This window comes from Sorex fumeus, unplaced genomic scaffold (assembly GCF_029834395.1).
Source record: "Sorex fumeus unplaced genomic scaffold, SorFum_2.1 ptg000153l, whole genome shotgun sequence".
In the NCBI taxonomy this organism is placed as follows: Eukaryota; Metazoa; Chordata; class Mammalia; order Eulipotyphla; family Soricidae; genus Sorex; species Sorex fumeus.
Window position 1 is genome coordinate 1,728,216 of NW_026606210.1, and position 12,027 is coordinate 1,740,242.

The window sequence follows — 12,027 nt, forward strand, 5'->3', positions numbered from 1 at the left end:
CTGAGTGCAGAGCCAAGAGTAGCCCCTGAGCATCGCCGGATGTGACCCGAAAAGCAAATAAATAAATAAAATTCACATTGTCGGGCCAGAGTGATAGTAGGTCTGATCCCTGGCACCTTCTGTGATCTGATCCCTGGCACCCTCTGTGGTCCCCCGTGCCCTGCCAGGAGTGATCCCTGAGCGCCACAGCCAGGATTCAGCCCTGAGCCCCATTGACTGTGGCTGAAAAAACAAAAAAATAACTGAAAATGGAAACTAAGGTCGCATATAGTTGGAGCTGGTTAATGTGGCTTAATGAAACCCTGGGCTCCAATCCCAGCGCCCAGTGCCGCCTGAGCACCCACAGGTGCCACTCCAGCAGCTCAGCACTCAGCAGGAAAGGAAGCTGGGGAGGCAGCTTGGTAGGTTCAGCACCTGTTTGATCTCCACCCTTCCGTGGTCCCTGAGCACGGAGCTAGGAGTAGTCCCTGAGTATTGTCAGGTGTGGCCCAAAGAGAGAGAAATTAAAAATCTGCACCCTGTGGGGCTGGAGCGATAGTACAGCAGGAAGGGCATCTTCCTTGCACACGGCCAACCCAGGTTCAAGCCCCAGCATTTCATATGATCTCCTAAGCACCACCAGGAGTAATTCCTGAGTGCAGAGCCGGGAGTAATCCCTTCGCATCGCTAGGTGTGACCCAAAATGCAAAAATAAATAAAATTATTTTTTAAAAATCTTCACATTGTTCTGGGGCTGGAGCAATAGCACAGCGGGTAGGGCGTTTGCCTTACACACAGCTGTCCCGCGTTTGATTCCCAGCATCCCGTAGGGTCCCCTAAGCACCGCCAGGGGTAATGCCTGAGTGCAGAGCCAGGAGTAACCTCTAAGCATCACCGGGTGTGACTCAAAAAAAAGCAAAAAAAAAAAAAAAGAAATCTTTATACTGTTCTTAAAATAGAAGCTATTACCACCTGGGACATGGCTAACACTTGCCTTGCTTGGGTGCGGCCTTGAGTTCAAATTCTGACCCCAAAAGGGCGCTCAGGTATTGCCAGGAGCAACCCTTGGGCTCCCAGTAGTCCTCAGAGCAGCCAGAAATGGCGTAAAACAAAATGGAAGTGGTGTATGAAAGTGTTCCAGATTACTAGAGTGTGTAAAGATTGAATGGGCAAGTCATTTCTTGTGCTGTGAACTTGGGTTCTAAAATGCAGAGTTTGGGCTGGGGAGTTCAGTAGTTGAAGGGCTGGCCTTGGGCACAGCAGCAGGGGCTCCGTCCCCAGCACTACGGACCAGAACCAAAATTATAAAACAGTAACAAAATGTAGAGTCTATATGTCTCCATATAAGGTGGAACTTGGAAAACTTTCAGATTGACAAAATAAGTGGGAAGATGTTAGTTACATTGTTGCTAGTCTGATAAAAATGTTTCTTATTGAAAATATCACTCTGGATTAACTGACTGTATTCATGATTTTTCCATGAATTTTAAAGTTTAAGTTATAAGCCGCAATGAGATCATTCTAGAACTTATAACAGTCATAGGGGAAACAGTGTTTTTATTTAACTTTATTTGGTCATCGTGAAATAACAGAGTTATCCTGCTTTCATAAGAGACACATTTTATTTTATTTTAATTTTTATTAGTGAAACACCATGAGGTACAGTTGTAGACTTATAAATTTTTGTGCTTGGGTTTCAGTTCTACAATGATCGAGTACCCATCCCTCCATCAGTGCCCGTTCTCCACCACCAATGATCCCAATATCCTTCCCACTCCCCATCCCCCCCATCCCACCCTGCCTCTGTGGCAGGACATTCCCTTTTGTTCTCTCTCTCCTTTTAAGGGTTGTGGTCTGCAAAAGAGGCATTGAGTGGCAATCATGTTCGGTCTATAGTCTACTTTCAGCATGCTTCTCCCATCCTGGGCGGATCCTCCCAACACCCTTTATTTGGTGCTCCCTTCTCTATCTGAGCTGCCTCTTCCCCTCGCATGTGCGGCTGACCTCCAAGCCATGGAGTAAACCTCCTGGTACTTATCTTGGCTATTCTTGGGTGTTAGTCTCCTATTTTGTTACTTTATATTCCCCAGATGAATGCAGTCTTTCTATGTGTGTCCCTCTCTTTCTGACTCATTTCACTTAGTGTGATACTTTACATGTAATATCACTTGTATATAAATTTCATGACTTCATCTTTTCTAACAGCTGTATAGTACTCCATTGTGTAGATGTACCAAAGTTTCTTTAACCAGTTCTCTGTTCTCGGGCACTCAGGTTTTTTCCAGATTCTGGCTATTGTAAAGAGTGCTGCAATGAACAAACAAGTGCAGATATCACTTCGACTATACATTTTTGCCTCTCTGGAATATATTCCCAGGAGTGGTATTGCTGGGTCAAATGGGAGCTCAATTTCTAATTTTTTGAGAATTGTCCATACTGTTTTCCGAAAGTGCTGAACCAGTCGGCATTCCCACCAGCAGTGAAGGAGGGTCCCTTTCTCGCCACATCCGTGCCAACAGCCACATCCGTGCCAACCCCGGTTGCTTTTGTTCTTTGGATGTGGGCCAGTCTCTGTGATGTGAGATGGTATCTAAGAGACACACTTTAAAAACAGTTGTTTTTTTTTTGCAGTGTGATTTCCAGCACTGTTGCTGAGAGGGTTTCATACACGACACTTGGCCACTGTGCACCCCCTCCTCTTCCCTCTACCTTGCCCCCGCCCTGTAAAAAGTGTTTCTTCATCTAAGCTTGTAACACGTGCTTTTCTTCCCTGCTACCAGCTTACCTAATGAGCAAAACATAGTCACCTTTTCATCGCTGCACATTTGTTGACAGGGCCGTGGGGAAATGCCAGAAGGAGATCGTTGTCATTCAGAGTTCTCTGGAACAGAAACGGTTGGAGAAGCACAACTTGCTGCTCGATTGCAAGGTTCAGGATATTGAGATAGTTCTTCTGTTGGGGTCCCTGGATGACATCATTGACGTGGAGGTGGGTACTCGGAGGGGCTGGGCTGGGCTTGGTTGGTCCTAGGTCTTGGCACTGCAAAAACAGTCGAACACAAATCGGTCAAACACGTGCAGTTATGTCCTGCTGCTTGTGTCAACAGCACAGGTAGGTCCAAGCAGAAAAACCCCACTCGGTGGACTGGGGCGAGGGCCGGTCTCCCACGGAGCTTCCTGTGAATAGAGCAGAAGAGGAAGGCTTGGGGTGACGGGCCCCCAGGTGATTGGGTCCAGCCTGTAGTGCCTGGCACCCCGTGATTAAGGGCCGTATTCAAACTGCACTCTCAGTCCGGCTCTCCCTTAGGAATCTTCTAGATGGTTCTCCCACGTGTCCGCGAGGAATGTGATACTGTTTTCATTTCTGTTAGTTTCAAAGACTTTTGTTTTCATCAGAGATATTTCCAAATAGATATTAATTAAGGCCTAAAATTGGTTAATGTTGAATCGTCATTTAAGAAGTGGGTATCAGAGAGATAATATGGGGGTAGGACTGCTTGGGCATTGACCGTGCAGGCGGCCAGCCCAGACTCGATCCCCAGCACCCCGAATAGCCCCCGAACCTGCCAGGAGTGATCCCTGGGCACAGAGCCAGAAGTCAGCCCTAAGCGCCCCTGGGTGTGACCCCCAAACACAAGACCAGTGATTGTGTCCGTCGTGATGGGGAGTGGAGGCTTGAGAATAGACGCCACCGCCTCCCGTAGAAGGTCATGCTGGTCCTTCTGGTCCCCAGGACGTCCCCGGGCTTGGAGGAGGCAGTCACAGGGTGGGAGGATGAAGGGCTGCTGGGGGCACATGTCCTCACTGGCCCCAGTGTGCTTGTGCGTGTAGCAGAGCTGAGGGCGGCTGGAAGACCAGGCGAGGGCAGCAGCTGGGAGTGCCCAGGGCCGCAGCCTTTGCCGCATGCATGGGTGTGATGGGGACCTGAGAGAGAACTGAGGTTCCCCCGCCCAGGAGAGCACTGAGACTCAGGTGTTGAGTCTGAGACTGCCCCGAGCCTCAGGCACAGAAGCAGCGCTGCAGCAGGGTTGCAGCGTCAGACGCAGATTCACTGTCAACGTACACGTGAAAACATGTGTATGACATTACACAAAAGTTAGAGTTGATTTTTAAAGATTGGTTCACACCGAGAGTGTCTAGAAAAGAATCACAAGGGGAATGTTTTTCTTTGAGTCTTAGTTTTTGTTATCGTCCAAATAGATGCTCGGGGGCTGGAGAGATAGCACAGAGAGTAGGGCATTTGCTTTGCACGCGGCCAACCCGGGTTCGATTCCCAGCATCCCATATGGTCCCCCGAGCACCGCCAGGAGTAACTCCTGAGTGCAGAGCCAGGAGGAACCCCTGTGCATCGCCAGGTGTGACCCAAAAAGCAAAAGCAAAAAAAAGACAAATAGATGCTCGGGTATTTTTTCCTTTCGAGTGACATTTGACTGTATTGAAACATTTTGCAGTTGAAATATATGTTGTCCGTCTTTAAAGTATGTTTTTGTGATGGGACTGGAGCGACACCGCAGTGGGGAGGGCACTGGTCTTGCGTGCAGAAGACCCAGGTTCAAACTCGGCACCCCAGATGGCCCCCTAAGCCCTCCAGGAGTGATCCCTGAGCACTACCGCATGTATATATATATACATATTTTCTTTGGGGGAGCGCTGCCTCCCCCGAAGAAAATATGTATATATAAATATCTTTGTGTCTGTGGTGCCACGGCTAGGACCCAGGTCCCGCGTGCAGGGCCTGCACTTCCCACGGACCCTGCCCCCTACTCTGCCATCAGTGACTAAGCCCGAGAATGAGCAGGGGAGCCGCCCCCAGGCCGCCTCCTTCCCGTGCCGGGTACGGGGAGGGGCGCACAAACAAAATCAAACAGGATTAGATTGCCGGGTTTGCTGCGAGACCGAAGAGGTAAAGCGGGACCGGAAAGTGTGCAGGGGAGAGACGGAGCGGCACAGGGGTCCAGGCACTGGGCACGGGGGAGGAGCAGGAAATGGGGAGATCTGGAGACCGGCTCATCGTGGCCAGCGGGGACAGGGATAGGACAGGCACCGTCCCCCGGGGGCAGAACAGGACAGCGCACCGCTCCAGGTGGGCAGGCACGGCGCAGCCTTCCAGAAGTTTCGACGGGCAGAGGCTTGTTGTGTCTTCCAGCTCGGCACCGAAGCCGAAAGCTCCCAGGCCACAACAGACATCTATGACCGGGAGGACGCCCTGGAGGTGGACTACAGCACTCTGAACGACGACTGGAAGGTGAGGGCGCGTCCGCGCGGCCCCCAGACCCGCCTTGCTGGACCCAGGGCACATGTTCAGGAGCGGCACCCGTTTCCCGTCTCTCCGAGAAGTGGTGCCAGCAGGCCGTTCCTCAGGCATTTCTTTCGGCGTCTCCGTGTAATGACCCGGTGGTGTGCGAGAGGCCCTGCCCTCTGGTGTGTGCGGCAGGGGGCAGCCTCCCCGACCGCCCCCCTCGGTGCCTAGATGGGGGAGAGACTGAATCTGCCCCCGGCCCTGCACTCGGCCTCCAGGCACGGGAACTGCCCCCCAAGGCCGGAGTTCTCAAACCAGGCCCTTAGGCGGCATCAAGATTCGGCCTCCTGGGTTGAGGGCCTGACCGCCACCCAAGGTTCCCAGTTTCTAATTTGCCTTTGCAGAAAAGAATTTCAGCAGGACACAAATAGTGAAGTAAAGACGTTTACTTAACAAAATCTGAGAGGAGAGAGTGGAGGAGGTGGGGAAGTCCGAGGGACCCTCTCGAGGCCTCCCCGCCCCCGTGGGACTCCCATTATTCCTCACACCACGCGCTGCTGGGAGGAGGCGGCCCTGACCTTCCCTGGGAGCCCCAGAGGCAGTGGTCAGTGACGGGCTTGGTCAGCAGGAGGAACTAGAGAATGGGCCAGCAGCACACTCCCCCCCTCGGTGCTCACATAGCATTGGGTTTGTTGGGGGAACACCCTGGCAGGGTTCAGGGGGCCCTGTGGGGCGTGGGGATTGAGACTGGGTGGCCGTGCACGAGGCCAGTGCCCGCCCCGCTGTGCTCTCACTCTGGACCCTCTTGTGCCCCTTGATGGTATTTGTGGAATCTCTTAGTAATCAGAAATTTCTGTCTTTTTTTTATTGCCTACTTAGTGCTTTCGCACATAAATGTTTCATGTTTCTGGGGTTTTTGTGGTCGGGCTTACTATGAACTTTGACTAAGGTATATCTTTTGGGGGGGTATTATTGGGGGGTACCACCTCGCAGGACTCACACTTCTGGCTCAGGGCTCACTCCAGGCAGGCTCAGGGGAGCAACCACATGGGTCTGGGGATTGAACCTGAGTCGGACTCAGGCACGGCAGCGCCCCGCCCTCTGTACTGTCTCTGGGCGCTCGAATCCGGTTTCTAACAGGTCCCTCTGTCGGTCAGCTTACTCCCCACTTTTCCAGTCTCCACGGGAACTCTAGCACTGGAGCACTGTCCTCCCGCTGTTCATCGATTTGCTCGAGCGGGCCCAGTAACGTCTCCATTGTGAGACTCGTTCCTGTGTTTGGCTTATCGAATACGTCACGGGCAGCTTGCCCAGCTTTTGCTTGCGGGTGCGATACTTTCGGTAGCTTGCCAGGCTCTCCGAGAGGGGCGGAGGAATCGAACCCGGCTCGGCCGGGTCGGCCGCATGCAAGGCAAACGCCCTACCCGCTGTGCTATCACTCTAGCCTCACGGGAACTCAAATCTCCTTTATCACATACTGATCCACTTCTCCTGGGCGGTCTGGAGAGTTTTCCTGACCGGACGTGCCTCTCCCCTCCCCTCCCCTTTCTGCGCCTGGGGAGGGCTGTCTGCCCTAGACTGAACTGACGCTATGGCGTTCGCGACGTGTTGCCTGGGTATTTGCAGCCAGATTGAGACACGGAAAGTGAAGTCAGTGTGTTCCAGACCGGCAGCAGGGATGACCCTAGTCGGGACAGCGTCCACCCGGTGCAGGGGGTGGGCCCTGGGCACCCGGCAGGGGGCAGCACCTGCTAACGCACCTGCTATTCTTTGCGACCACAGGCTCTGGAGACCGACAAGGAGGTGGAGGCCCAGCTCCGACTCCTGCTGCAGCAGGTCACCGCACACGAGGACGTTCTGCTGAAGACGACCGCCCCGAACCTCAGGGCCCTGGAGAACCTCAAGACAGTCCGGGACAAGTTCCAGGAGTCCACGGACGGTGAGGCGCGGCAGGGGCGGACAGGGTCTGCGGCTGGGGGCGCCCCTGCCCTCGTCCCCCACTGTGTACTTTCCTTTCTCATGCATTTAAGTACTTAATCACATCCTTTTTTTTTTTTTTTGCTTCTTGGGTCACACCTGGCGATGCACAGGGGTTCCTCCTGGCTCTGCACTCAGGAGTTACTCCTGGCGGTGCTCAGGGGACCATATGGGATGCTGGGAATCGAACCCAGGTCGGCCGTGTGCAAGGCAGACGCCCTACCCGCTGTGCTCTCTCCAGTCCCCAATCACGTCCTTTTTGAACTATTCCACTTACGTTTAAAACCAGGTGTATTGATTATTTTAGGACATAGACGTTATATATTCCCCCCACCCCATATCAGTACAATAAACTTGTTATAGGTACTGTGTCAGAAGTCGTCAGGGTTTTTTGGGTTTGTTCGTATTTTTTAATTAGCTCTGGTAGGAAAAGGGCTCATTGTTCTTAAAAGCCGTGTTCTTGGAATTATAGCTGAGGTATTTTGAAGGTAGATTTTACTAAAACAAGCAAAATGAAAATCCTTTAAAAAAAATTCCTGCCTTAATGTGGGATTAGAAGCCCTTCAGTGGTTCCCAAAATTAAGAACATTGATTCTCTCTTAGCTTTTGAGGCCAGCAGAAAGGAAGCCAGGATATGCAGGCAAGAGTTTGAACATGTGAAAAAAAGGAGATACGATCTTTTCAGCCAGTGTTTCGAACACGTCTCGATCTCAATTGACCAAATCTACAAGAAGCTCTGCAGAAACAACAGTGCCCAAGTACGTATGTTTCTTCCCTAAGTGTCCGTGGGAACTCGCGTTACTGGTGGGATGTTTCTCGGTGGGAAATCAGGTAAGCACCACCTTGCGTGGCTGCTTCTACGGCCAAGCACCGTGTGCTTGGCCTGGCTCTGCCAGCCCCTGGGCTTGTTCTTCGGTTGGCTGGGTCGGGGGCTACACCTAGCCAGTGCTTGGGGGCCGTGTGATGGCATGCAGAGCGCACGCTGCCGGGGTATTTCTCGGACTCCTCTGAGCCTGTTTTCCCGGCTGAAGTTGAGGGGGGTGGATGATTTCCTTTCCAGGTTCTCTTGAGTTCTGGGATTTCTCTCGTTTGGACCTAATCTGACTTATTGGCACCCCCTGGCAGACGCTGTTGTGACGGCGAGGGCTGGCGAGCCTCGCTTCAGCTGGCTGTGCTCTGAGCTCTAGTTTTGGTTTGTGGAAGGCCACACCCGGCGATGCTCAGGGGTTATTCCTAGCTCTCAACTCAGGAATGACTCCTGGTGCTGCTAAAGGCACCATAAGGAATGCCGGGGATCAATCTGGCCCGTTGCATGCAAGGCAGACGCCCTCCCCGCTGTACCCAAGGCTCTGGCCCCAAGGACCGCTCGAGTGGTCCGAGAGATCACCTGGAGTTCCGGGGATTGAGCCCAGGTCTGCAGCATGTGAGGCAAAGCACCTGTCTCTGGACCATCTCTCCAGCCCGAGCCACTTCGTAAACAGCCGCAGTGCACTCTGGAGGTCACGTAAATTTGACTAGGGGGGTTTGATCCACCCGGCTGTGTTCAGGGAGGTTGAGCCACACCTGGCTGTGTTCAGGGCTGAAGCTCCTGGCTCTACACTCGGGGATCTTTCTGGCAAGGCCCAGGGCACCGTGTAGGGCGGGAGGCGGGGGCAACCCAGGCCAGCCACCTGCAGGGCAATTGCGTTACCCACTGTACCCGGGCTGGGGCCCTACCAGGGGCCAGCGTGAAGCCCTGACATAGAGCACCTGAGGGAATGGCTGCTCCAGAGAGAGGAGGAGCAGGTGGACGCAGCCCGAGACTGGCTGGTGATTCTAGATCAGGCACTTAAACTTTAACCTGAAGGATCTAATTTTCAGTAGACCGAACTTAAGCCGTGAGCCTCCTGGGGGGGGGCTGCGTCTGCCCAGTCAGGGCTCGGCAGGGTGCGCTGAGGGAGGCCGACTGCAGCGTGAGGCCTGCGCCTTTCTGTCCCTTCGAGTTTCCGCTCTGCTCCCATGCTGACGCGCTGTGCGACACCCAGAGCTAAAACCATTACAGGCATCGAGATTTCTTCCATCGAAACTGAAGACGACACAGCTAAGACAGAACTAAGAGGAGGAGACTTCGCGGCTGGACTCTGCCGGTTTCTTTCCCGACCCTACTCAGTAGGCGCCCTGTGTTCCAGGCATTTCTGAGCCCAGAGAACCCCGAAGAGCCGTACTTGGAGGGAATCAGCTATAACTGCGTGGCGCCAGGCAAGAGGTTCATGCCGATGGACAACTTGTCGGGGGGCGAAAAGTGCGTGGCCGCCCTGGCGCTGCTGTTTGCCGTGCACAGGTGAGGCTGCCGTGGGCGGCTGGTTCCTCCTGGCCACAGAGGTGCGGGCAGGGACTGAGGAGTGGCCCCCGGGGTGCAGCCCTCCGCGGCGGGGTCAGAACAGTGGAGGTCTAGCGCGCCAGCCAGGCTCACCCCGCTGGTTCCCGTCAGCGTCTCCGAGACCCCGCGGCTCCTGCGGTGAAAGCGTCTCATTGACTTGTTCTTTCTCCCCCCAGTTTCCGGCCTGCTCCATTCTTTGTTCTCGATGAGGTGGATGCAGCCCTGGACAATACTAACATTGGCAAAGTAAGTTTCTGCTCTCACTTCCAGTAGAATGTCTACGATTCAAAGGCCCTGAATACGAGGGTTAGTAATTGATGATTAAAAATAAAATTAGGTTGAATATCTAAAACCATGCCAGATAGAACAATGCATTGCGCCAAGGCTCCCCGCAGCGGGCCTGGGAAAGATGCGCCTTTAAGTGCTTGCTTGTGTGGGCTGGAGAGTCCCGCAGGCCCCGTGCTCCTTCCCGGAGACCACACTTCCCGGCCACAGCACTGTACCTTTCCCTTATGGCACTCACTCAGGGGACACACTCCTTTTGTGAGGTGCTCCCACCCCCGGCTGAGATGCTGCCAGAGCCAGGAGTTGGCAAAATTGTCAGGATGACACGTGGCATGTGCGTGTGGGGCAGGAATTCCTGTGACCAGACTCTCGTGGCCAGTGCTCTTTCCCACAGTGCCGTCTCCAGACCCACCTCCCCATTCCTGTGTCCTGCTTTTTTGGGGGGGGCAGGAGGTGCACCCAAAAATGCTCAGGACTTACTCCTGACGGTGTCAAGAGCACCCAGTTAGGTGCCAAGGGGCGAACCCAGGCCGGCCACATGCAAGGCAGGCGCCCTTGCCGCTGTGCTCTTGCCTGTTGTCGTGACACCGGGGGCTCCCACACGCTCTTGTAGAGGCCTGTGCAGGCACACGCTTCTGGCTGTCGTGCCCACACACCTCACCGTTCCCCGAGACCAAGCAGATTGTGGCAAGTCGGGGACCCTCTCTGCAGGTCTGCCGGGGCTGCGCTTGGGGCAACGTGCTCGAGCCACTGAGCCATCCCCCGGCCTGTGGGTCACTCAGGTCTTGGGTGCATGCTCTGAATGCAGGGATCCACGTTCAGCCCCTGGCACTGCGCGTCCCTTCCCCAAGCACCTGGCCTAGTCCTGGAGCCTTCCTGCACCACCAGATATGGCCTTGGTAGCCCCCAGCTACTGGCTCTGAACACTGCGGTGCCGGGCCCAGGAATGGGTCTCTCCAGTCGCTTGGCCAAGTATCGCGGGAATGGGCCCCGGGCCCTGAGTATTGCCTAAGTCTCCCCAAATGTCTTTTAAGAAATTTGCGATCAGAATCTGAGATTTATGAACTTCTTGTTTCAGACTCTGACCCTTCTCTATGGCCACAGTCGTAGTTACTAAGTTAGCAGAGGCAGTGAAGTGCCTTATTGTTCAAAACGGGCAGAACTTCTGTCCCCAGAATCTGAGGCCTTTCCTTGAAGGTAAAATGTGTGCCCTGTGACGTTTCCCAGGTATCAAGCTACATCAAAGAACAGACTCAGGAGCAGTTTCAGATGATCGTCATTTCCCTGAAGGAGGAATTCTACTCCAAGGCAGATGCGCTGATCGGCATCTATCCCGAGGTGAGACCCAACACGTGCGTCCCGGCACACTCCCGACACGCTGGGTGCCATCTGCAGCTTAGAAGTGACCCACAGCACAGCGGGAAAGCCACTTGCTCTCATGCAGCACCCCATATGGTCCCTCAAGCCCTTCCAGCAGTCAGTCCTGACTCTCGTTGGGTGTGACCCCAAAACCAAAATAACAATTCAGTTGGTGAGGTGCTTGCCTTGTATGCAGTCGACCCACATTCAATCTCTAGCACCATATAAGGTTCCCCAAACCAGAGCCAGAGATAGCACAGTGGAGAGGACACTTGCCTTGCACGCAGCTGACCCTGGTTCGATCCCCGGCATCCTCTACGGTTTCCCAAGCACCTCCAGGAGGGATTCCTGAGTGCAGAGCCAGGTGTCCCTCCCCCCACAAAAAAGGAGGAAACCCCGCGAGGAATGATTCCTGAGTATAGAGCCAGGAGTGAGCACTGCCAGGTATGGCCCCGAAACAAAACAAAATCATTACTAAACTGTCCTGTGGCAGGACCCACTCCACTGGTTTAATGCATATAGGTGCAGGAGTAGCCCCTCGCACCGCCAGGTGTGGACCCTCCACCCAGCCCCCCAAAAAGACATAGAATGCATGATAGTTTGCTTTATAAATTAATAGCACATAACAATCTATACAAGTGCACCATTAATACTGTTGTACATTTCTGTAATATTGGATGTTTTAACTAAAACAAATTTAGTGTGGTAGTGGTAACAGGGAACCCTTTCTTTTCTAAAACTACAAAAGAAAAAAAAAAGACCAGAAACTTTTAACAGTAGTTTCTGCCTCTAGCTCACACACGGACCAGTGCTGGTGTAATTTCCTCCT

At 53.5% G+C, this 12,027-nt stretch overlaps 1 protein-coding gene across 2 annotated transcripts in view; it reads left to right on the plus strand.

The window, feature by feature from the left end:
* The window catches only part of SMC1B (structural maintenance of chromosomes 1B), a 53,207-nt gene that overhangs the window by 39,528 nt on the left and 1,652 nt on the right, over positions 1-12,027 (plus strand). The window contains exons 18-24 of one of the 2 annotated variants that reach the window (XM_056107002.1): positions 2,815-2,968; positions 5,126-5,224; positions 7,001-7,157; positions 7,799-7,953; positions 9,364-9,515; positions 9,731-9,800; positions 11,067-11,177. In XM_056107002.1, coding sequence (XP_055962977.1) covers positions 2,815-2,968; positions 5,126-5,224; positions 7,001-7,157; positions 7,799-7,953; positions 9,364-9,515; positions 9,731-9,800; positions 11,067-11,177 — 898 coding nt within the window. The remainder of the gene's footprint in view (positions 1-2,814; positions 2,969-5,125; positions 5,225-7,000; positions 7,158-7,798; positions 7,954-9,363; positions 9,516-9,730; positions 9,801-11,066; positions 11,178-12,027) is intronic. The other variant, XM_056107003.1, reaches the window with a different exon arrangement.